The sequence below is a fragment of the Sphaeramia orbicularis genome, chromosome 13 (assembly GCF_902148855.1).
Source record: "Sphaeramia orbicularis chromosome 13, fSphaOr1.1, whole genome shotgun sequence".
Taxonomy (NCBI): domain Eukaryota; kingdom Metazoa; phylum Chordata; class Actinopteri; order Kurtiformes; family Apogonidae; genus Sphaeramia; species Sphaeramia orbicularis.
Window position 1 is genome coordinate 34,507,203 of NC_043969.1, and position 27,317 is coordinate 34,534,519.

A 27,317-nucleotide genomic window follows, 5' to 3' on the forward strand; every position below is an offset into this window, starting at 1 on the left:
TTGTCCTTATTTTAAGAGCGACCCCACTACTGCTAGATCTGTTTTAAAAAAAAACAAAAAACACAGTGATAAAGGGATGGCAAGACATTGTCATATATATATATATATATATATATATATATATATATATATATATATATATATATATATATATATAACAAAAAATACTATTTGTCATTATATAAATCCCAAGAACTATTTATAGATTTATAGATAGACACAGAACAAACAGAACAAAACACCACTTAAAAATAAAAAAGTATCAGTAATAAAATTAAAATACTCCCCTACAAGTAAAAGTTTTGCCCTGAAAAAGAATACACTAATTACCTAAGATGTGGTTGAGTCCCTTCAAAGGATGATTGGACTGAACTTATCAAGAAAATAAACTGCATGGAGAGACTGACCTTTTCTATAAGGTTACGACTGGATCAGTATATAAAGGTCTGGGAAAAATGGACTGTACACTGTAAAAAATGTAACCCACTGTGATTGAAAGAGCCTATTTTTTGCCCCAGTGTATGACCTTTGTTAACGTTAGTTCTCTATTGCCCCCCCCCCCCCCCCTTCCTTTTTGTTTGTTTGTTTGCTTTATGTTTTTTGGAATTTTTTTTTTTTTTTTTTTTAATTTCAATTTTAAAACTTCAATGAAAAGAAAGTTAAAAAGATGTAGTTGAGTGAAAGAATTAATTTATTGAATCAGTTTGTTTGTTTCAATACTCTGAGGAGCTTGTTATTACAAATACAGTTTTAAGGACCCCCCCCTTGTAGATCCGCCCCTGGAGACAACTGAGAATAACTTCCAAATTTAAATAAGTCTACCTTAAATAACAGTTTTTGATGATTGTAAAAAGCACATTTTGCTTATATTTTGATATTATCTCCCACATTAGATACATCACAATCTATTTCTCATTCTATCTCTGCAAACGAAGAGTCCTCTGCTGAATAGAAGACCTTCTGTTTAAATATCAGGATTCTGTTTTTATAAGGCTGTCTTTAGAGATTAGAGTCTGAACTGACAGGGTTTCTATATATAGTGTCAAATAAAAACTTAAGAAAACATGCTTTTGGATTCAGTTCAGCGTCAGATCCTTTTGCGAAGTCGTCATTTTAATCTATGGGTAATATTGTCCTGTAAATCATTTCTCTTCACAGTTTTCCCCTTAACTGGAAAGAATTCCTGAGTCCGATATTTTCTGAAGTGATAAATAATAACTGCACTTCTCATTTTTTTGGCTCTGTGAAGTCAGCCATTCCTCACAGGCTGTTTGTGAGGGCTAGAAACCCATTTCACCTTGTTCTTTTACAGTGCCAACTACTGCCGCTCTCTCCACCAACCCCTCCACCCCCTCCCTCCATTCCCCCCCGTCTCTTTTCTCCTCCCCTTTCCATCTCCCAACAAGTACGCATTCTCCCTGTTCTTAGGCATATTCTGAATGGTTTAGTCACCGCTAGCTGCAGCCTCACGGGAAACACTAAAAGGAGGAGGGGTGATAGCTGTGATGACAAGCTTGGCTTTTAGCAGAATAGGCCTATGGGGACATAAGTGTGGCTGCGTGAGGGGCCGTCCAATCCATATCAGTGCTCCTTCAGGAACACACAACCTACCCTCACTGTCACTGTTTTGCCATGATCTCAGTGACACTGTTTGGACAACTCTTTCCATTCCACAGGTGAGTGTTTTTTTTTTTTTTTGTTTCACTTTTCTGTTTTTCCATGAAGCTATTTCAGTGATGACCTGCTTTTTTTTGACAAATGATAACTCCTGTTTTCTCTTTATAATAATCCTCAATAGCTCAGAAAACAGCAGCGGCGAGTTATACTATAGGATGCTTCAACGTGAGAAGACTTGTTCAGGAGCTTTCTGTTGAAAAATCTGCAACACTGCATGTTTTTTTTTCCTCCCCCCCCCCCCCCCCCCCCCTCCTCTAAATAAGTTGTGTTCTAATGAGTCAAAACCCTGAGTTCATCTTCGCTCTGTGACTTCTTTCCTCCATTTAAATCTGCCCTGCATTCATTAGAGAATAATGAGACCTCCTTTGCATATGCTTTTTTTTTTTTTAAAAGAGGGGTTTCTTGGAAGGAAACTTAAGCTTCTGTACACTCAGTCCACATCCACCATGTAGGGGCAGGTTTACATGAGGCACTATACAGCATTTAATCTACTTATTATATTACGTTTTCATTTTGTGGTGCTGATTTTTCTAATGCAGACATACTTTATAGGGGAGTTTCTATCTTGGAGTAACATTTATTAGTTAATTTGTGTCCTTGTCTATGTTTGTTTTATCAGTTTGTCTACTAAAAGCATAGGAGTGTGTTTGCGTGCATGCATGTTTGTGTGTGTAAAGTGTCTCAAGGCCATGGTAAAGGCACTGCCAGCTGCAGCTTTCTCACCAGCAAACATACTAACAGAAGCTTTCTTTTGTAGAATTTGTTGTATCATGCATCACAACATAATTTATTAAATCATCTCTGGTCTTCCATCTTTACAAATCAAGTGTTTTTTGGTTGAAACGATGGAAAACCCGCTGATTGAAATGAGGAACTCCCCTGTAGCGGCTGTTATTTTTGGTAGTTTCCTGGTTGAGTTGCCCGGTTATCCTGTCTGAAAACATCTCCCGAGGAAAGTCTGTAGATGATAATCACCTGAGGTGGTACAGTAATACCATTGTTTTTCCATGTGTCGCTCAGATGTGTCGGACATATCCAAGGTATGTTTTAAAAAAGAGCTTAATGAAGGGGTGAGTGGGATGTTAACCATAGTCGACTAGGGGCATCTTTTTGCCCTGATGAATGGTGTTGAGTACATAGTAAATCACCTACTGGGGAAGAGCAGTCAGATTCCTCTGCGCAGTGATGTCACCACGATTGTGTGTGAAACAGATCCAGACTTGAACAGCCAGGCCTAAGCCAGATGTTCAATTTCTTTGCAAACATTTTCCTTGATAGCACGTACTCTGAGGTAGATTTTGCAGCTTTACATTTAACCCTTTATCGGTCAAGTGACTATTTTTGGTAATTTCCGCATACATTACAAGACTGTAGTCGCTTTTCCATTGGACATCTGTGCAAAACTTTACCGATATTTACGAAAAAACAGAAGTGTGTTTTTCCATTAAATCACAAATGCGATGATTTGTTTATTTATTATCGCAAGATGACACGAGAAGTTATTCCATAAACATGGTGACAAAGGTAAATACGGTGTTGACTTACAGATATATTCATTATTATTATTATATATTACCCCTCTATCTTGTACTAAATTTAAAAAAATGATTGGGTTTCCTGGTTTGTCTACACATATCACGACATGTTTCTTCTTCGCTTGTTGTAACGTATGTCAACATCTGTTTTTTTAATTCACCTGACTCTAGTTGTGAAAAAAGGTCTTTCCATTGCAGTTTTGCGTGATATACCATTTGCGCTATGCCCGAAAAACCACCTCTTGCCAGTGCAAAAACTTTTGATCGAAAAATGAGACTTTTGGAGAAATTGTCATTTTTCCATTAGGTAAATTTTTATGCGCAAGTTATATTTGCGCAATGTGAGGGTCAATGGAAAAGCGACTAGTGACAGCAACAGTTCCAGTGAGGACAGTGAGTCACCAGTCTCAGGTCCAGTGTGGTCTACAGGGTCTGTAAGGTCCACTTCTGTATGAACAGTGAGTGTTCCGGCTTTGTGAGGTACCATGAAGTAATGGTACTAATGTAAGGAATGATGTTCAAAGGGATAATGTGGACAGGGGTCTGGATCAGCACTTATGTTGTTCTAATGTTCTAAAAGTGATATTCTTTTTGCCTTACATTTGTTTTTTCTTGTATTTTTTATATTTACTTATTGAATTTATTTTTTTTTTTTGGCCAGTTACAGGTAATGAACCAAATATGGTAACTTCGGTGACCTTGATTTTCTACATATCTATGTAATTTTTTGGAAAATTTTCAAAAAAGGAATAAATTCTTATGTCATCCAGTAACACACTAAGGTTAAAATATTGAATCTCAACGCATTTCTATGACTGCCCTTTAAAGGGTTAACTTGAGTATAGATGGAAATACTCTGAAAAGTACAGTTGTGATCATAAGTTTACATACCCCAGCAGAATTTATGATTCTTTGGCTGTTTTTCAGAGAATATGAATGATAATATACTGACAGTCAATAGAAACTTTGAGGTAGAAATATATGCATATTTCTACTTGTGGGGGGTTGTAAGTATTCATTGTGGATTTATTGATGACTTAGTGCTCGGGTAGTTGAGATAATGATGAGTTGTCATGTTGTCACGGTTCATTGCACATGGGTCGGTCTCTTTGCAAAAGTGGACCAAATACACATTAGGCAATACTCAGTGGGTATCTGCACAATTTGAGGATTGATTTTGAAGGCCTATATAACGGCCCAAAAAAAGGCCACCATTGTTAGTCCAGTGAACGGCATCATGCCACGTCTATCACGTGAACAACGCCTCCGGGCACTTGGTATGGTGGAGGCCGGTTTGAGCTACAGTGATATAGCCAGGCGTATGTATGAGCTGTTCCCGACCCACAATCAGAAACCTGGTTGAACGCCACAACACCACAGGCTCTGTTGATGATAGACCATGTCCAGGGAGAGAGAGAGTGACAACTCCCAACCAGGACCGCTACTGTTGTGACTTTGTGTTTGGCAGGTGCCATTTTCTTCTGTTAAGTTTTTTGTTTTGAAATTATTCTTGAAACTTTAGATTTTTGTTTCTGTATGCCAATATCCTACACAAATGATTCATATGAAAAAATTCCAGTTTAGGGTTTCAAAATAAAAATTATGTCGAAAAATATGGTCTCAAAGTTTTCATCGACTGTGAGTGTACAAAAACTTTTCTTTTACTCCTGGCTAGTAGTTGGGTGAAGCCATTTATTATCCAACAGAAGTGTTTGCTCTTTTTAAATCATACAGAACAGAAACTATCCAAATGACCCTGATCAAAAGTTGACATACCCTAGTTCTTAATCCTCTGTATTGTCCCCTTTAACATCAATGGCAACTTGAAGTCTTTTGTGGTAGCTGTGGATGAGGCCCTTTATTTTCTCAGATGGTGAAGCTACCCATTCTTCTTGGCGAAACGCCTTCAGTTCCTTTAAGATTTTGGGTTTTCTTGCATGAACTGCATCTTTGAGACCTCCCCAAAGGGGCTCAATGATACTGAGGTCAAGAGACTGAGATGGCCACTCCTTCAGCTTCACTTTTTTCTGCTGTAGCCATTGACAAGTCGAATTGGCCTTGTGTTTTGGGTCATTGTCATGTTGGAACATCCAAGACTGTCCCATGTGCATTCTGTCAGGGTATGTAAACTTATGAGCACAACTGTATGTATAGTGAGTCTGGTTTTATTGAAATCTGCTCCTTGGATTTTTTTTTTTTTTTAATCTCTTTCTGCTCTTTTGTGTTACATTCCATTCACATATTTTCCTTTGTGTTTCCTTCAGGTTATCTGTAATATAGTTTGACACAACATCCTGTGTGAACAATGGCCATCCACTATATCAAGCACAAATATCTGTGGATAAAAACTATAGGATGAAATAAGAATGGATATAACACCTGAGGGACATCAATTTCAGACAGTTTTAGGATCCCACAGATTGGGTTTTTCATCCCAGGAGTTGTCAGTTAATGGCTCTGTGGATCTAAAAGATGATGACCGCCTCCTTGAAACCCAAAATATTATATTACTGGAGCCAGATCAGGATATATGCAAACTGAAGGAGGATTTTTCACATGCCTGTCATAATAACAGTGACTTTGTAGAGACTGGGGAAGTGTCAGTCATTGCTGTGGAGGAGTCTCAGTATCATGAAGTATCCACAAACTCTATAGGAGACGACTCTGCTACCGTTTTGCCCCCTGGTCCTGTTGAAGAAGAAGAGTCAGATCAGGTGGTTCATCATCATCCTGTTCACATGACAGACCTGGACTATGGTGGGGTAAAAAGTGGAGAGCGTTTCTCAAATGGCCATATCGTTACAACTCCAGATGAACAGTTCTCCAGTGTGGTCTCCACTCCTTCCCCTGATGCAGGTCAGAAAACCTTGGATTTGCCCTGCGTTGTTAAGCACAAACTGAGCTCCATCACCTTCTCCGACTACACCGACCGCCATACTTTCATCAATGACAGCTCCGAGGATGGTCAGTCTTCACAGGAGGAGGAGGAGGATGAAGAGGATGACCATGATGATGATGATGATGATAATGAGGACGTGTTTCCAGAGCTTCGTCAGTGTAAAGAGCTGCTGGTCAATCGCAGAGACAGATGCAGCAGAGACAGACAGAAGAGGAGAGGTGGTGTTAGTGGCCGAGCACAACTCGGTCACTCATCCAGCAACGACTACGAAGCAGAGGGAGACACCAACACTAAGGAGGTACGCCGATTTAAACTCATTAGCAATTATGTAATGATGCTCCTGCATAGTAGTTTTAATCATATAGAGACAAAAGAAAGAAACTTAACCCTGTAAAGCCTGAACAATTAAATCTTTGACAGAAAATTCCAGTTCTTTGAAACTGGAGCCTTCATTGGTCCTTCTGAACAACCCCAATTTTTTGTTTTTTTAATATGAATTTCCATGTATGAGTTTAAATTTTGTATCATATTTGATACATTGGGTCTCAATGCTCAAATATTATTTTTGAACAAACAAAAACAACGACAACAACAACAAAAAAACACAAACATGTCTAACAAACTGGTAATTCCTTTTCAAATATGGCAAAGTTCTGTTTCCTTCCTTATTAATGACAATCTTGTAGTGTCACTGGAAAGACCTCTGGTGAATGAATTCCTCCCCCCTTGTGGATTATGTGTATTGCATGTATCTAATTGTATACATCAGGTTTTTCAAGAAAAAAAAAATATCACACTGATCATGTTGAGGGCTTCAACACTCATGTATCAAATATGATGCGTTCAGCGTTGTAGGGTTATAGACCTATTCAAAATGGAAAAAAACTCAAATTAAACATTATTGATTGACAGTGCAACCGTAAAGTAGGATACAGAGCAAGGGTGTCAAACATACAGCCCCTGGGCCAAAACTGGACCACTATAAGTTCCAATCTGGTCTCTTGGATGAATTTATGAAATGGGTGCTTCTATGAAACTGGGTTCATTTTGGTATCTTTGTGAGCTTTTTAGACCCAATAATAAAAGAGAAATTTAGACATATAAACCCCCAGGATGTACCTAATGATGGTCTCAGATAATGCAAAAAAAATGATACTTTTGCTATTGGGGGGGGGGGGGGCGGGGGAGGACCAAAATTGGGACAGGAAAAACTACCTAGGTAACAGTGCATTTGATCTGGAAAACATGGCTTGAAATGGTGTTATATACCACTATAAATAAAGACACTGTGTTAAATTTGATTAGCCTAGTGGTTTTTGTAATCCAGACATGCAGCTTTACCATGGATTTCAGTCTCATTCCAGGTTTCGTGTGTAACCCACTGTGTCCATTCATGTTATGTGCAGAACCTGAGTGATTTTGCAACAGTGGTCATTTTTGTAAACACTCTGCCTTGCATATTTACTTTGATGCCCAAAATGTACCAGTAAGAGAACGAAAAGATATTTTTAAAAAAATATGGTAGCGCATAATTTTCGTGTCCTTTTTACCATGTTGCACGCAGATTTTGTATAAAAAATTAAAAAAAAAAAGTGTTTTATCTGAAAAATAGTTTCTCTTATCTCAGTAAATGTTTATTTTTTATAGATCGATAAATGCATTTAGTTCAAAAGCTTGCATTTTTTTATGTCAATGAAAGTAAACTATATCAAAATGTAATCAAAATGATCAAAACTAGTTCTTATAGGAGATTGTCATAAACCCAAATAAAGACCTTCAACCCACCCGTGATAATGAATGACATTAACCCCTTCATGTCTATTGAATGAAGGCACAACAGTATCCAGTGCATCAATGAGGAAAAAATTATGTGCAAATAAATCGATGTATTGATCCTGTTTGTTGCAAAGCGTTATGCAGGCAGCCGCACCTACAGGGTGGGGAAGCAAAATTTACAATATTTTGAGGCAGGGATTGAAAGACAGTGTATGACCAGTTAGTTTATTGAAAGTCATGAGAATTTATTTGCCACAAGAAAATTCACATAATAGACAATGTTTTTATTCTATGTGTCCTCCTTCTTTCTCAATAACTGCCTTCACACGCTTCCTGAGACTTGCGCAAGTGTTCCTCAAATATTCGGGTGACAACTTCTCCCATTCTTCTTTAATAGTATCTTCCAGACTTTCTCGTAATAGTTTTGCTCATAGTCATTCTCTTCTTTCCATTATAAACAGTCTTTATGGACACTCCAACTATTTTTGAAATCTCCTTTGGTGTGACGAGTGCATTCAGCAAATCACACACTCTTTGACGTTTGCTTTCCTGATTACTCATATGGGCAAAAGTTTCTGAAAAGGTATGGATAATAGTGTTAGGTATGATTATGACATCAATATATGTTTGGTTTCAAAACAATTGACGTAGTGCCTGCTGAGAAAAAACAACTAAATGTTCATTGTAAATTTTGCTTCCCCACCCTGTAGACAGACAACATAATCGGACTGAGGCATTTATCTCTAGAAAGGGAGTGAATCTTCTGTAGAATGGACAAACCAGATACTGCCTCTAATAAGTGCCATTTGGATTTTTAGCATTTTTGACATTTTTGGCATTTTTAGTGGTTATGATAACCTCACTACTAGATTCAGTGGAATCCTACACATTGCGTCTTTAACCCATAAAGACCCAAACCTCCACCGCTGACCAAAACCATCGACTGATCTAAAATGTTTAATGACTTCTGACCCACAAATCCTATCAATACATGTAAATAATTGGTGTAAAATACAGATTTTCATCTTTTCATGGTCATCAGATATGACCTATTTGGACGTTCAGAGGCTCTGTAGTTACCATGGAAACACTTTCATCTTCTACAACACTGATTCACCAGTAAAACCCATGGAGTTGGATCAATGACAGTGGATGGAAACACTCATTTTTTTCATTCATTTATTGATATCTTTGCTGTAAAAGTCACTTTTTCTTCAGTTTTCTCTGTTTCTCAGACAATAATCATAACTTTAATCTGAGGTTTTTTTTGTTTTGTTTTGTTGTTTTTTTTATTAAAATCTACATGATCACCAAATTCAATTTGGAAAAATGCATTATTTTCACTGAAAACACTCACAATACGAAGGATATTATAATAAATGATGATAAATCCCTTAAAAAGGTTAAATAGAGAGGAAAAATTCATTTAGGAACTGAAACAAAAGTAGCACTGGGTCTTTATGGGTTAAAGTTTGTCAGTTAATTACCAACATTCATCATAGGAAGTACAATTTAAGTCTATAACATTTTTTTTTTTTTTTTTCATATTTTTTATTAATGTGTATAGAAGAGGAACAAAGGCACTTACATATACCAGGGCACACTCATGTCAACATTAACTATGTTTGTATACACCATTAGATTTAGATTTGCATGTTTTAAGAACAAATAGCGATGAAACCCGACAAACAATACAATGAAAAGAATGCTAAGACATACTGTAGTCTGTGTAAAATAATTAAACTGATCACATAAACATAAGAATAAATAAAAACAAATAACTGAAAACATGAATAAATAAATAAAAAAGGAAGGGAATTATACTGTGTCAAAAAAAATCACCAACTATTGCCATTTATTGTAGAACTTGTTCAACTTTCCTCATTTTGAATAACTAATTGTCTTTACTTTTAAAAAGGACATAACCTTGTTAATCCATTGTGCGCTGGAAGGGGCTGTTGTGGATTTTCAGTTAAGAAGGAGGTAGCACTGAGCAATTTCAGAGGTAAACGCTATTACTTCCAATTCTTTTGCGGGAAAAATATATTTATTTCCAATTTTACTGGAAATAAAAGCATATGAGAACGCAGTCATGGATGATATGAAAAATGTAGAATGACACATAATAAAGGTTCCTGAGGTGGGGGTCGATATCGGAGCAGTGTGTACAGAGACACCTCCAGATAATGGATTCGTAGTGGAATTGTTTAACCAACGTAAGTGCTGTCTTTGGTCAGTACAAGAAGCCGTCTTTGTAGAAGTCTCTGTTTGCCAGCTCCTCACAGCTGACATCATTGCGCTGTGAGATAATACATGGTCGGTATAAGTGTGTGGGAGTACACTGACTTCCCATTTATACTCGTGAAATGCAGATCCAGAAGGAATGCAAACAGCTTCTGCTTTTCCTCCACTCCCTCAGCAGGCAGCAGTGTTTTGACAGAGCCCATTGCAGGCTGTATTAGCACTGAACTTAGCCTTCCATTACTAAACTTCTCCATTTTCTTCAACAAGTCAAGGCCCATTTCACACAACCTCCAGCCTGACCCGGGATGTAACCATCCTGTAACCCCTCACCCTTAACTTTTTACTGCCCTTTAAAAGTCCCGCACAGACATCCGTGAATGTGCTCAAATCTGGTGCATGTGTTTTCTGTTGCTTCTGGGTGAAACATATCAAATGGCTCATAACTGCCGTGCTTTTCCAAACAGTCTGCAGATAATAGCGCATATGTAAACAGGGCCGAGTAAACGGCTGCTGGAGATTAGTCTTTCAGTCCGTCGGTTGGGTAAGACGTTGAGGTAATGCCAGCTTTTATGCGCAGAATGACACTCGACTCTGAATGAGTTGTTTTGGAGAACCGTTGAAGAATGCAGGGAATCCAGGGAGCCTGTTGTAAATATTATCGAAGGACAGCGGGTCATTGCTTCTCATGCCGTCACACCAGAGGCTCTGTTATGGTTATCAGTCAGTCACTGTACCATGTGGGCCGCAACTGTAAGAATATCCAGAAGAAAACAAGAACAAAAGTCTCATGGCATTATTTTCACTCATAACAGTAAAAACAGAGACCTCACTGTTACAAAGTGGAAAACTCCTGAGCTATGTGAATGAGAGAATAGATTAAATATAAAGAAATGAATATTCTGTTGATATATCCATTGGGATTTATTATGCAACTACAAACCTAACAAGATCAAAATGCACTAAAAGACAGTGAAAAGTGCTTTTGACATTGGTGCAAAAAAAGGGTTTAATAGTCTTCAATCTTATAAGGAAGAGGAAATAAAATAGAAAAAAAAAAAAAAATACAACGTTCTACACTTTGAGGAGTCAGTTACATGATGTACCCCCCCCCCCCCCCCCGCACTATGACTGTATCATCCTTACTGATTTAAGCTTTATATACTATATTAAATTAATATCCCTTCATTTCCTTGGATGTTATTATTGTTACTGTTTAGAATCAACACCAACATACATTGCTAATATTAGATTTTATATGTTACATGCATACACACATACACACCCACACACATACATATATAGCCTACATACACACACACACACACACACACGCACACACCTACACACACACCTACACACACACACACACACATGCATATATGCATACATAGCATGCATAGCATACATATATTATATTACACACATACATGCATACAAAAATATATACATACACACATATATAGTCTACACACATATACACACACAGACAGACATACATACATACATATATGCATATATACATACACACATATATAACCTACACACGTACATATACACATACATACATGCATATATAGCCTACATACATACACACATATATAGCCTACACACATACATTCATACATACATACATACATGCATATATAGCCTACATACATGCATATATAGCCTACATACATGCATATATAGCCTACACACATACATACATACATACATACATACATACATACATACATGCATATATAGCCTACATACATGCATATATAGCCTACATACACGCATATATAGCCCACACACATACATACATGCATATATAGCCTACATACATGCACATATATATAGCCTACATACATACATACATACATGCATGCATACATGCATATATAGCCTACACACACATACATGCATGCATATATACATGCATATATAGCCTACACATATGCATACACACACACATATATAGCCTACATATATGCATGCACACATACATACATACATACACACATACATATTCACATACATAAACCTGACATGAAATTAAGTTTACTTTGCGCTAAAACAGTCAGTAGTAATATCCTTCAAAGGGCCACTTTTCAGTTTTACTCTTTGAACACATTTGAGAGCCTGTACTTTTGCACTTTTACTATAATTTCAGTTTATTTTTGCTTTATATCTGTACTTATACTTGAGGAATTAATGTGCACTTTTGCCACATCTGCTTCTAGTGTAGTTACTGATACATAAATGTCCATCTGGCAGCACATTGTGTAAAAGTACTCTAGTAGGGGAGCAGGAAAAGCACATGCAGTTTTTAGCATTAACCATATGAGGGCACTACATGCATTCTAGTTTCTGCAGTGTGTCTTCTCATGACTCCCCCCCGCTTACACTATTTAGGTGGTTTTTGACTGAAGACCCCTATAACTCCTAGAATACCGTGTCCTGTCCTACATCTGCAGATATGACAGGGACTGTATTTTAGGTTGGCTTATGTTAAGGAACTCATTTACACTGCAGGTCATTAAGAGTGTAATTTATTCTCAGATGTAGCCAGGTAGCCGTTGCCCTTTCGCATGACCGGCTGCTACATTTGGATACCTCCATGGTGATCTCTGGCACTCTCAGTGGGTGGCGCAGACTAGGCACAGAGCCCAGAGCTCACACACTTAACTCCTCATTTCCATGTCAAAGACGCTGTGTTGGGGTCCACAATGTGGCCAATTTGCGCTGATAAAGTTATAGTCGGCTCACATTTTGTTGTCCCAAGAAGATAACATTAATGCATTTATCTAAAGGATTGACTCATACCAGCTCAGTTGCCATGGTGTGAGGACTTCACACAATTGCCGGGGCCACATCGAGGAGAAAGGCACGAAGAGATGAATCAAGGGTAGTGTCTCACTTGAGCGTCAAGCCTTCTCTGGAATTTGTCTCATTCTAAGCAGAAGTGCCCACATTCCTGAACAGCACCTTATGGGGATGTCACTGAAAAGAGACAGTGTGAATGTGTTCCAGATTTGGCTCCAGTCTATGCAAGAATGGGGCATCTGTTTCTTGCATTTGTGTTTTCCGACTCAAGGGGTTAATTAGAAATACAGCTCACAAGATCTTCAGCTTCTTTAATTAATTTTTCTTATAAAAGAATTTGGCCACAGGGTCAGAATGATATCTAAACTATTAAAGTCGTCCCAGTTCCCAGTAAGAAACTCGAGGATGTCTTTATTTAGCTGTAATGTCTCTCTCTCTCTCTTTTTTTTTTTTTTTTTTTTTTTTTTTTTTTTTTAAACCTGTGTAGAGTAAACAGAGTGGGAAAATCTGCACATTTTCCCCCAAAACTGTGTGGCTAGAAATCTAATTTTACACACGTCTTCCTCTGGAGTTTGGAGCAGAGCTATGAAAAAGATCAATTTCACAGTGGACTAATGCTTTCCACAGTCCTGCAAGCATCAACCTGACATCTTCAAACAAACTTTCAGTCGTTATTTTGCTTTTCTTTTAGCTACTTAACCCACACAAGAGTCTAGTACAAAGTGTTCTACATGAAGCAAGATGTTCTTTTTGGTTCCATGGTTGAATGGGGTTTATGTAATATAGAAATTCCAAACTCTCAACAGCAGAGGGAAGTCAGGTACCAGAACACACTTAGGACTACCAAAAAAACCCAACAATACGCATCCACAGACTGCATCATTCACTGAATAATGTTCAAGTTCATTGTTTACACACATCTGTATTATGGTTTCAACAAGTTTTCTTCTTCAAACTAAAACTCAAAGTTGGTCAAAATAACACTCTTTCTTATAATCTTCACATACTGCAGCAGCTGATAGTTTACATTATAGCTTTGTTAGCTTAGCTCTGTTTTTAGCCTGAAAACAATCACAGTAAAACCACAAATCATCCCCATTTTGTGTATGCTTTGTGTTGTCAATAGCTGCTCTAAAGATAAACTTTTTTGTTTTTTTGGAATCCTCTAAACAAAGTCAGAGCTGTCACAGTTAAGTCTGGCCCATGGATCAGCAAACAGTCAGCTTAGCAAAGATGATAACTTTATACCCTCATTAGCCTCAGATTCAAACTCACCCATACAGAGGAAACGCTGCCATTTCAGCATCAAACTCCATTCTTTTCATTTATAACTGTGTCCAGTGGAGAAAACAACAACAGTGTTTCTTGCTTTAATCAATTTGTCATTTTCTTTTTGACTTTAATAGTTGTTTCTTAGCAGTTCTCATCCCATCTGGTCACTTTCTGATGCTTTGGTTAAAGACCCCATGGTGTTCGTTTTCATCACCACTGGAAATCGGCAGAGTGACTCACTACTCCCTCTAGTGGTCACATAAATACCCTGGTCTGTTGGGTAAACCAGTTTTCTGTACGGTTTGTGTTGTCAATAAGTGCGTTAAGGATCTGTCTGGAACTTTATGCCTTCAGGAGACTCATAATCAAACTCATCCATGTTGACAAAATGCTTTTCCACATCAAACTCCATTATTTTCATTTATAACTGTGAAAACAACAGCAGCACTTCACCTTTTATCACTTTGACTCTAGAAGTTGGATTTTAGCGGTTCTGGTCACTTTCTGATGCTTTAGTCAAAGGCTTTGTGGTGTTAGTTTTCATCACTATTGGAGGCTGGTAGTGACTCACTACTCCCTCTAGTGGTCACATAAATCTACTGGCCTGTCAGTGTAAATGAGTTCAGTTCATTTGTACAATTTAATACTAGGGATGTAACGATTACCGGTATAACGATAAACCGCAATAGAATTGCAGACGGTTAGTATTACCATTTAAATTGTAATTATCATGATAACCGTGTTTGATTACTGCACTTTTCCATAGAAAATACCTATGCAAAGATCTGTTTTTATGTCAAATATTTGACTATAGTTTTAATTTATTACAATTTTAATTTTATATCCCTAATATTTGGAATCAATATTCACTTTTAAAGTCTCTGAAAAGGTTCGTTTAGCATCTTTGTGTCATTTATGCAATAAATTATATACATTTTTCAAATTGGATTTTATTTTTTTTGTGTGTTTTTTTGTCCTTTTGTGTTGATATAGTAGGTTAAAGTGAAAAAATAATAGACAGATGATAGAAATGAAGTTGTGCTGAAAAGACAGATACCAAACATGTATAGTAAACATTTGTTTCTATAGTATATAAAGGCAAAATCAAAAGTACTGAAAAACTGACAAAATAGGCTCAGACCACTAAGGGTTAATATTTGAATGTTTCTGCAACAGAAGGGACATTGTGCCAATTATTTTATTTTATTATTATTTTTTTGAATATAACTTGGTTAAATTATTTCAGTGTGTGTATTAGTACTTTTTGAACATTTTGAACACAGTTTCAACAATACTGCGATAATAATGATAACCGTGATAATTTTGGTCACAATAGCCGTGATATGAAATTTTCATATCGTTACATCCCTATTTAATACATTGGCATCTTTGGCAGAATTTCAAAACGTATTCATTCTAAAGACTCTAATGATAATTTTACATCCTTTTAAAGTATTTGAATGTAGGAATACTGCATATAGTCACATTAAGTAGATATCTTTATCATTTGTACATTTATTGTATCTATAGACTTAAACTGTGTGTCAGTAGACCACCTGTAACCTCTTTATCAGTAGTGGCTCGTCGATTGGACATCTGTGCAGAACTTTCCTGATATTTACTAAAAATGTCGAATAAATTGAAGTGCGTAATGTCGGTTTTTCCATTAAATCACATATGCAATGATTTGTTTATTATCACAAGATGACACGAGAAGTCATTCCATAAACATGGCCACGAACATAAATATCATGTTGATTTATCGATATATTCATTATTATTATTATTATTATTATTATTATTATTATTATTATTATTATTATTATTATTATTATTATTATATATTTCCCCTCTATCCCGTTCTAAATTAAAAAATGATTCCGTTTCTTGGTGCGTCCACACATACTGCGTAATATTTCTTTTAAAACTCTTCTTCTTCACTTGTTGTAACATCTGTCACATCTGGGTTTTTTTTTGTTTGTTTGTTTTTTTTATTCACGTGACTCTAGTTGCAGAAAAAGTTCTTTCCATGGTAGTTTTGCATGATATACTGATTTTGCTACACCTGAAAAACCACCTCTTGCCAGCACAAAAGCTTCTCATCGAAAAACCATTAGGCTAATTTTTATGCATAAATTATATTCGCACAGTTTGACGGTCAATGGAAAAGCAACTAATGAAACAGGCTCTTTGTTGAAAGGTTGCGGATGTGTCACTGTCTGAGACCTTTAATATAGAGACGCACCATCAGTATGTCATTACAGAGCTATATTGTCATGTACCCTAGTGCGTTCACATTCTGGTGTCAGTCAGTCTTAAGGTCATGACATTGACATGTGCAAAACATATATTTGTCTAAACACCTTAATATGTCTGGCAGACACAGAGGATTGCAATGTCTAAACAGACTGATCTCATGCCAAACTTTTATGTTCTGGTCAACACCATGCTTGGAAGACAGACTGAACAAGGAGGCAAAGGGTTTTTTTTTTTTTTTTCTTCCTTCCTTTCTGTGACCCCAGTTGACCTTTACAGGCCTTAGAGGTCAGCAGAGGATTGGCCAGATTTAGGTCATTCCTCAGGGATTGGGTGGAAAAGGGCACTTTCTCTCAGTTCTAGATCAGTCAGCTGATCCTGGGTGGTCAACCGCATGAATGGACAATCTGAGGTCTGGTCCATGAATTCCTCACTTTTAAGAGGAATACAACTGGATCCCTGTTTTTCAGTGTCTGCATTTGTAATTGACTCAGATATTCTGCTTTGTGCTGATTGGCACCTGTATAATTGAGTGCACATAGATCTGTCTGTCAGTACACATCTAAAGACATTTCTCTTTATAACTAACTGATACAAATGGATTATGACACTTCAGATTTCCTTGTGGAATTCAGCTTGTCTTTTTTCTGTGTAATTTTGCAAAATCTGATGTAGAATTGAGGACCACACCTTATCAAGGACATCCAGTTTATTTGATATTTCTCTTAAGTGCATTTAGAGATTTAATCCTGAAAAAGATGACTTGTGTTAGATGTGACCAGAAGTCGTGACACCTCAAAAACTGGCAGTGTTTTTAGTTTTAATTCATTTTGATAATTTGATTTGTTTTAACGGCAGATGGTGCCTGCCTTGTCTGTAGTTTTTAACTGAGTTAATTTATAGTGAAATCTAAATTTAATACATCAATTTATTACCAAACCTGTTTTGACTTACAAAACCTGACATCATGATGCTGTATCTTTGTTGAAATTAGCACCTAAACAAGACAATTTCACTTATTATTAGTATCTGAAGACCTCTCAACACATTTTACCCATAATAATGTTGTGCATGGGTGTCATATTTGGTTCCTGAAAAGGCTCTGTAGTAATTCTGCCTCATGGTGTGAAGCACATGACTACCTCCTGGACACACAACCTCCTTTCTGTCAATGCAATTCCTGCTCAAATTGCAGAACAACAATGATAATTTATACTTTAGTGACTGAAGTGTATCCTGCTGATTTATGAGGCTGGACCTCCAGATCCTCAGACACAGGTCATGTCTGCGTAAAGATGGTCTATTTATATACATGGTGTGTCTGGGGAGTAGTGAAAGCCAGGGGCAGGGAATTCCATCATGGTCTGTGTGGCACACATGTCTGGAGCCTCCTCCTCCTGTTGCTATTTCACCCCAGGAGGCGTCTGCAGAGATCGCATTACCATGTGTCGCAGTAGGGTGCTCTGCTGTTGTAGTGTCTGCAGTTTACAAGATACTTTTTTTGGGTTTGCCTGTAACTCTTATTTCAGTTTAGAGCTTTGTTGTAAATAATGCTCTCACCTTACCCAGGAGTGCTAAATGATACTGTGACACACAATAACTCAATGAATGTGATTTTTGCCTCTGATTTCAGTTACTTTTACAGCAGCTTTAAAATGTGGAGGAAAAAAATGTTGAGTGTGATGATATTTAACTAAACTTTGACTAGCCTCAAACTTTTACATGCATCTTTGTTTGTCTTTTGCAGAAATGTTGCAAAAACATGAGGTGGAATTCTGACTTATAAGACAAGTTAGGTAGAAATGCCAACATTTTATAGAATAAAACAAAAAAATCAAATGGAACCAGACCTAAAAAAAATGCATTCAGTTTTGATGGAGAATTTCAAAGCTGAAAAAAACAAACTGAAAATGTAGCAAGAACGTTTATATTAGATCTGTTCCTCTCGGATGTAGAAGAGATTTATTTGCAGTACTTTCTCCTTTTGCCCACAGGAGTCTCCACAGGTCAAGTCTTCCTGGTCAGAGTCAATGAGCCAACTGATGAGGAAACTGGACCAGCTTAATCTGGACATAGAGGAAGCTCTGAGTGCAAGTTCATCCCCCTGTAACACACCCTGCACCAACCGCAAAAAACAGGTGACAGAATGTTATCCTTAATGTCAACACATTACCATCTGATTAACACTCTGACACAAGATTGCTCCCATATTTTGATATTAAACTGTTTATACTGAGTGTAGTTCATCATGTGGATTACAGTCCTCTGTCTTTCAGTGCATAACGGTATGTGCCCTGTCACGGCTGGTACTGTACACATTCTTGTGAAGCGTATGCTGCATACTTGGTCATGGTCTTAAACTTCCGTAAATCAATTTACTTTGCTCTGTGGAAAGAAAACCCCAGTGGATTATTCAGAGCTTTGAGCAACAGGTGTTCAAAAGAATTCGATGTCCCGCTCATTTTTTTTTCAAAGTGCTACAGATTACAGATAGATTTTAACAGATTCTTCTAATTGAAGTTGTGATAATGCATAAAACCACAACTTAAAGGGAAATCTCTTGTGAGTTGTAAATGTTTCTGTTACTTCTGAGGTATGAGCACAGTGTCTGCTGCCACACTATGGGCTTTGTCAGACTGTCTGGGGGTGTCTCTTTGACTTAAGCCTGTTTTATGATGGAGGTCTGTAAATGTTGGATGTGATACAGGAGTCTACAGTGCTTCTGTTGGGCCATGATGGTGTGACGGGAACAGACAGCTATTGTGCTTTTGAGGTTGCAATGTGGACCATGCAACAGTGTTCCTAAAAAGGCTCTTCCCATGGTGGCATGTTTCATGAAATATCCCTCTAGAGTTAGCATTTGGGGACAAAAGTGCTCTTTTGAGGTCCATATGTATGTACCACACAGAGGAGCTGTTGTATTGGCAGGGGGTTTGTATGATTTGGTCCATTAGGAATGGTTCAGAAAGGCTTACATGCCTCCCAGGCATCTGCATAACCATCCCAGGCATTCACTGCTACTTGCTTTAACTAATGACAGGCTACTGGGCAAGACAAGACATCTTTACTGGGATATCTGACAAGGTCATAATCTCTGTCCTCTCAAAAGACGATCCACACATACAGGCTCCTTTGTGTGCATCTGTCAAGCTGAACTGAGAGTGAAGTTTTCACTTCCCCAGCCGTTGACCCCAGCCTCCTGTTTTTCTTTTCCACTGGCCACCACTGAGATCATCCTGTCCTTGACTGTTCAGCCAAAAGAGAGACAGATCCAGTCTTGATTGTTGTGATGTTGTTGCAGTGGGGCGCTGCCACCAAGTCCACCATAAACCAAACCCTGAATGACCAAGCTCTTCCCAAACCAGAGAAAGGGGAATGCCTGAACCAAGACAGGTCCTCTGGTCCTCGCAGCGCCTCTGTTGGAACAAGAACAAGAACCAAGAAGACGGTGAGTTTCTCTTATAATCACACTTCTTTCAGATGTCAAACTGATCTCTCTTTTTCAGCTTGACCGCCACAACAAATCACTGTCTCTGCTTTCTGCTAGTCAGCACTTCTTTGCTTAATGTCAAACATCTGTGTCCAACCTTGTTTTAACCTTGGAAATGACATTCGTGATAAGATGCTGTGCAGTCGTGTACATCATCACCCACATTTCTTGTTCTATACACCTCTATGATCGTCCAAAGTTGTTGAGTGAATAAACAATGACGTTGATTAAAAATCCAGCCCAGAGACATTGTGCTAATAAACTGAGATTACAGCTATGATGACTACACTGGTCAAAGAAGAATGATTTATCGTCTCTCAAACTGTTTTTATAACCTTTCTTTTCAGTTTTCTTTTCAAATAAAATCACACTTGTAAAAGCTGCCATCGCTATCACATATCTGACATTTGTGAAGCAGCCTCTCCTTGTTCATCTGCAAATATTTGAGGTTTGCATTAGGAATAAGGTCAGCCTAGACTTTCTTAAACAAGCAGGACTCACTTCAGCTGGACAAGGTATATAAATGTCACTATTCAGCAGCGCTAAAAGAAACCGACAACTGAGGGATTTGCAGAATGTGGGGTGATTTAAATTCAAAGCCTTTCAGCTTGTGCTTTGTGCTGTCCTGATAGCTCTGCTGCACAGTGATGGCAAACAACCCGCCTACAGGAGAACACTGAAACTATCCAATCAGATTCTCCTGACATTTCCATCCAAATAAATCATTCTTCCTGTGATACTTTATGATTAATGGTTTTATTATATTTGTAGATTTTTATTTCGGAGTACATGTTATGTCCTGCAGGATATCAGACAGACAGAGGTGAAGTTGAGTTGAATGTAATTATATTTGTGGGTTAAAGAACATTTGTTTTGTCTGTGTGGTATGGTCCTCCTAGTGAATTTTTTGGGTCTCATAATAGATGCCACCTGCCCCTCTTAAAGAACCCATAACTTGAAAATGTCAGCGGCATAACTTAAAGCTTGGCTCAAGGACAGCTGGGAAGCTTCACATATGTTGAAGACAAGAGTGTTTTGGCTGAAGCGTAAGAAGAACTACACATTAATTTAAAGTCATCCCAAATCATTTATGAACCATCCAGGTTTAACTGGGCAAATAAGACATGTTTTTATTTACATATGAAGGAATTAATTTGAGAGAAATCCACTTTGTTACAGTGACACTATATAAGGCTTTCTGATTTTATTTTTTTTCTTTTTACTGACCTCCCAGTGTCAAAACAATATTAAGGAAATAAATGTAGATTAAGAGATTGGTTCATATTATTTAATTTGGCATTGCAGATGGGACAGCAACAATATATTTCAACTTCTTTAAATAAAAAAAGACCCACCTACTGTACATGATCAGTCATTATAATTATTTTAAAATATTTTTGCTGATATACAGTCGTGGAAAAAAATTGTTAGACCACCCTTGTTTTCTTCAATTTAAGCATAATTTTATTGCCTGGTACAACTAAAGGTACATTTCTTTGGACAAATATAATGATAACAACAAAAATAGCTAATAAGAGTTTCATTTCAGAGCTGATATCTATCCACTTTCCATGTTTTCTTGATAATAACCAAAATCACTTCAGTTCTTATATCAATAGCTTTGGCATTGTTCAGCCAAAAACAGTGCTTTTAGGCATTCCATGTTTTCTTTTCTGTCTGTTTTAGTCACATGATACACACAGGAGTTAGTACTTGATTGCATAACCATTGTTTCTGATGACTTTTGATGGTCTAAATATTTTTTTTCTGTGACTGTATACAACAAAACAACCAAAAACAAACTAAACAAAACAGTCTAACAAGGAGCATAAAATATTGTATCTGCATATTACATAATGTTAAACACAAAAGCTTACATTGTACAAGAGCATAGTAACACAGCACCACATAACAAAGCAGGAGAATATACAACACGGAATCTTGAGAATTGAATGAATCGTTTCATTATTTTAAGAGAAATTAAGTCTGTGAAATACTCTCCCATTGGGCTCCATAGTACTAGTCTGTATATACAATACAGAAATATTCCTCTAAACCTAATCTCCTTCATACTGGGGTTACTTTTATCATCACAAATCAAATTAAAATGACCATCATCGCTTCGTTATGTTTATTTACATTCAGAATATTTTCACTGCTTTACCTTGCTATCACACAGCCTTTTTCAGTGTAAAAGTGAAGCCACAGTTTTACTCTCTTCAAAGTCTAACATCTTCCACTGCCTCGATCAGTCAGTTTTTTGCGACTTTGATGTTTTAACATGCTGGATCAAATCCAAACTACCAAAAAATAAAGTGGTTGAAGCAGCTGTTAACTAGAAACCCCTGTGTTCTACAAAGTAAAACAGAAAGCTGGGTCTGTCCATTCCAGAGCGCTTCGTGGGACCTATTTTCATTTTTTAAAAAAAGTATGAATATGAGACAAATATTTTTTTATCCTGTTTGAATTATGCCACTCTTTACACTTGTGATATTTGTTAATCTAGAAGATAATGTTATGAGCCTAGAAAGTTGTGGTTTGTGGAAAAGAATGTAAAGAAACATCTAGTTTTGTGTTAAACAGCTGAATGGACTGCATCTTTTGTCACATGTGATACATGTTTAGCCTCATTTTATCTCTATCTTTGTAAGTAAGGTGAGGAAGAATTAAAAAAAGTTGAAAATCAGAACAAGTCAGCTCATGTTGAAGCTGCAGAGACATCTTCAGAACAGAACTTTGAAGAATAAAGTTATGATAGGGTCACCTCCGGTTTTCGACTGTGTAGTCACTATATTTACATATTTTCAGTCTGATACTTTCCTGTAGAGTTCTCTTTTAACACAAACATCATATGTGTAGATGACGTATAACACTAATAGGATCAAAAAACTTACTTGTCACTTATTTTTGACTGGAATCCAATTTTTTTTTCTTTTTTACCCCACCCCATCAAGGGGAGGCAAGGGGTATTGTTTTTGATTCGTTTTTTTGTTTCTTTGTTTAACACTCTAGCAGCAAAACTATTGGTTGAATTCATACCAAATTGACTTCATAGGTTGCCAGTCACCCAGAATGGATCTCATTACATTTTGGGAACAGTAGGTCAAAGTTTCTTTTTTTTTTTTTCAATGATTTTTTTAAATTTTTTTTCCCTATTTACTTATAATGGGCCAAATTTCACATGTCTATAGCAGCAAAACTATTGGTTGGATTCGTACCAAAATTGACTTCATATATTGCCAGTGACCCAGAATGAATCTCATTACAGTTTGGGAACAGTAGGTCAAAGTTAAAATTTATTATGAATTTTTAAAATCTTCCCATTTACTTATAATGGGTGAACTATGTGTGAGGGGTGGGGTTTGTTGTGCCTGGCACCACTTGTTTTTTTTGTTTTTTTGTGTGTTTTTTTTCCAAATAAGTTCCAATGGGGTACAACCAGAAGAGACAGGACTTCAGTTCTCTATAGCTGTTTTTGAAGAGTACTTTAGAGCTTCACTTCCATCACTGGGTCTTACCATGATTCATTGCAGATAACATGCACAATATGGCAAAGTACGTCACACTATGCATCTTCAAATAAGTTTAACTGTTTTATGTTTAACCGACTCTTTGATGTGGATGCCACTAGATGTCAGCAGCACTGACATCCACTCCTGTTCAACCCTGTCTCTTACATAACAACGTCTGAATAAAACCTCTGACAGCAGGTAATGAAAATGTGAATAAATAGAAGCCAAATGTGTGAGCTATTGCACAGTTTGAGTGAGAGATATTTTATTGAAGTGTCTGGCATCTACCTGCGACCGCCCCCCCACCACCACCACCACCACCTTATTCCCCTTTGTATGATCTGTAGGGCTGGAATGCACCTCATATCTCCCCAATCTGCTGCACATCAGGCAGGCAGAGCTAATCTCAGCTGGAATGTGTTAGGTGTTGAGTAAGATTTTGTCTCCTTGAGTGGTGATAATCACGGAGGTTGACTTTGTTCTGACAATTTTAGTTAGACAATATATGAGTGTGTAGCGGACACCCTGCTGTACTGAGTAAGCTAAGGCCTTCTGTTTGCTGCGTTCTACTATCGGTGGATGGAGACGTATTTGGGTTGAGGATTCCTACTTTTAATTGGTGTTGACAGAGGCTAGCATAAAAGAGGACATAGCGCTCTGTCATTTGGACTGACCGGTCCTGTTACTGCGCTGTTGACTTTCAGGCAGGGTGTCATTTGTGCTAGGACAGCAGCTATCATTCACCCACACAGACCTGTCACACCATATAAACATCCTTGTTGGTGTAAGCGAGGGGACGTTTCACCTCTGAAAACAGCCTTGAAAGGAGCTCTGTGCTTCTCGTGCATGGCGGATGTCACTTTTCCTGACCTGCAACCTTTGACATGTGTCCACCATCTGACTCTGAGTGGAACTAGGGCGATGTGTGTTTGAAGTGGGTCAGGTCTTGAGATAAGCCGGGATGAAACATACTTTCTCTTGGCTGTCAAAAGAGGGAGAGAGTGATGGGCTCGAGTCTTTGAAGCTTCGTCAAATCGGCACATCTCCTGTGGGGCCTAGCATCTGGTTTTTTGGAGTGCTAATTTTCATGAGTTTATTTCTGAAACTGGGTCTTAATCGGTCTATAGAGACTCAGCTATCAGACGCAACACAATCACCAAAGGTGGCTGTATCGCTTCCTTTTCTTCAGAGATGTAAGGGAAGGCTTCAGAGAGCACAAGGATAATGACCCCTCTACTATCTGTGCATTAAGCCTAGCCTTTGAGCTCTGTTACAGAAGTGTTGATATAGATATGCGATGAAATACACCTACGCCAAATCTCACAGTCAATAATGAGCGAAACATCAGTCACTGACCCTCACTGTTTTCAGAGGCCCCAAACACCTTTTCCATGTTTAAACAGAGGTAAAAATAAATCTATGTTGAGTCACTGTGAGTCATGTTTTTGCATTTTTCTTCTTCCTATGTTGGGTAAGTGCCCAGAGATAAAATTTTACTTCAGTTGGTAAGCTCTGGGGCTACATGGTGGGTCAGGGTGAACACTCTCCAGACATGTTTTGGCTTTGGCTAACTCTGCCTTAAAGGAGTTACATGAGGTATTTCTACGGATATTAAAACAATGACCTAAAATTTTCATTGGAGTGTATAAACTAAAGTGTTCTTAAATGATGTCAAAGGAGCCAGTGTATATATGGACTGAACATATTCATACCAACAGGCTGGAGGATTTATGTGACCACTAGAGGGAGTAGTGAGTCTCTCTGCCAGCTTTCCATGGTGAAGAAAACTAGCAGATGGGATGAGAACCATAAAGAAACAACTTTGAGTCAAAGAAAGTGACAAAGTGATAAAAGCTAGAAGCACTGTTGATGTTTTCACCACTGGACACAGCACGAAATGAAAAAAAAGTTTGTTGCTTAAATAGCAGAATTGTTTGTGTGAGTTTGATTATGAGGTTTAAGAAGGTATAAATTTATCATGTAATGTTATTATATTTGGCTAGCTTTGCTATTTATTGATCCGTAATTTATCCAAAAATAAAATGCACAAAAAACTGAGGTGATTTGTGGTTTTACTGTGGTCGTTTGTCTCAAAACAAAGCTAAGCTAACAGAACTATAATGTAAACTATCTACCGATGCAACACTATTATAAGAGTAGTTTGACCAACTGTTAAAATAAGTGGCTATGAGTTTTAGTTTGATGAAAAATCTTGATTAACTATTACATAGACATAAAGGGGTTGGACAAAATAATGGAAACACCTTCACCTCAAGATGATAATGCCCCAATCCATACAGCTAGAATTGTTAAAGAATGGCATGAGGAACATTCTAATGAAGTTGAGCATCTCGTATGGCCGGCACAGTCCCCAGACCTCAACATTATTCAGCATTTATGGTCAGTTTTAGAGATTTAGAGATTCAAGTAAGACGTCGATTTCCACCACCATCGTCTCTAAAAAAGTTGGAGGGTATTCTAACTGAAGAATGGCTTAAAATTCCTTTGGAAACAATTGACAAGTTGTATGAATCAATACCTCGGAGAATTGAGGCTGTAATTGCCGCAAAAGGCGGACCTACACCATATTAAATTATATTTGGTTGATTTTTTAAGGTGTTTCCATTATTTTGTCCAACCCCTGTATGTAACCAAGGACATTTATACTTCATTCAGTGAGTGATAGAGTCTGTAGGTACATAGTGTTGATTCATTGGTGGTTTTGGTAGTGCTAAGTGTGTTCTGGTACACAACTTGAAATGTCAACACTACACATAACCACTTTAAAGGCTCAATATTTGAGACTGGCACATGTCACGGTCACTTGTTGGCATTAGCTAACACCGTTTCTAAGCTAACAGCTGTCCTCGTTGCCTATATAGCAGGGTTTCTCAACCTTTTTTGAACCTAGCCCCACTAACAGCATCATGAGCCTACTGGTGCCACCCCTATGCCCAAAAACATTTGTGTGTCTCGGGGGGGGGGGTACGTACTTCTACAAGTAATGTGACAAACCTGTGTGTGGAGGATGTGGTGAGTTATATAGCTCTGTAGATAAAGCTGTGAGAAAGTGAAAGTGAGCTCCCCTCACCTTGTCATTAACTACCTGCTGCCTGCTGCTGGGGGGTACGACAACAATGGGCTGCACTATATGCACCCCCCCCCCCCCCCCCAAATTCACAGACCTCAATCCATCCTAAATCTGGACCTCAATACGTAGTTCTACAAGTAATGCAGTGGACCTTCCATGTGGTGGACGTGTAGATAAAGTTGTGAGAAAGTGAGCTCCCCTCACCTTATCATTGACTGTTTGTTGCCCCCCAGAAAACAAATTTACGACTGGGATGGAGGGCAATGATGCCCACCGCTCACAAACATCAATGTGATCCATGAGCGTGGGGGGGTATGTGCCGAGTGATTTATAAAGTTGTGATGTACAACAGTAGTCGCTAATGCATCTGCACCTGTGGCTGACGATGTCACTCGCAACCCCCCACCCCATGTGCTCGCGCCTCCCAGTTGAGAACCACTGCTGTATAGGTTTGTACATTTTTTCTATGTGCAAATATTTATTTTTTTGCTAAAATCATTATTTTCATTCCAACTTCTTCCTTGGGTTTTATTTTCTTCTCTGTGGGGGCCAAAGTATAATGACGGCTCAGTAACTAAGTTAGCTACCATCAACAAACAACTGCCTCCCACCATAAAACCAACTCCAACACAAAACTTCATGTGAGCACACACAAGTCTTACACATTAAACCTTTAAAGCGTCTTTGTCTTTGTCATTGCAGTGTGGCCTAACAATGTCACGGAGCATGTAACCAAGACAGATAGCGTTCAAACAAA

General features: G+C 37.8%; 1 protein-coding gene across 3 annotated transcripts in view; it reads left to right on the forward strand.

Moving 5' to 3' along the window:
• Positions 1-27,317, forward strand: part of stard13b (StAR related lipid transfer domain containing 13b) — a 124,071-nt gene that overhangs the window by 14,378 nt on the left and 82,376 nt on the right. The window contains exons 1-4 of one of the 3 annotated variants that reach the window (XM_030151794.1): positions 1,140-1,676; positions 5,477-6,409; positions 18,462-18,605; positions 19,769-19,915. The exons of 1 other annotated variant lie outside the window; for it this stretch is intronic. In XM_030151794.1, coding sequence (XP_030007654.1) covers positions 5,579-6,409; positions 18,462-18,605; positions 19,769-19,915 — 1,122 coding nt within the window. In that variant the 5' untranslated portion in view covers positions 1,140-1,676; positions 5,477-5,578. Of the gene's footprint in view, positions 1-1,139; positions 1,677-5,476; positions 6,410-18,461; positions 18,606-19,768; positions 19,916-27,317 lie in introns of those variants that run through there. One more of the 3 variants, XM_030151796.1, reaches the window with a different exon arrangement.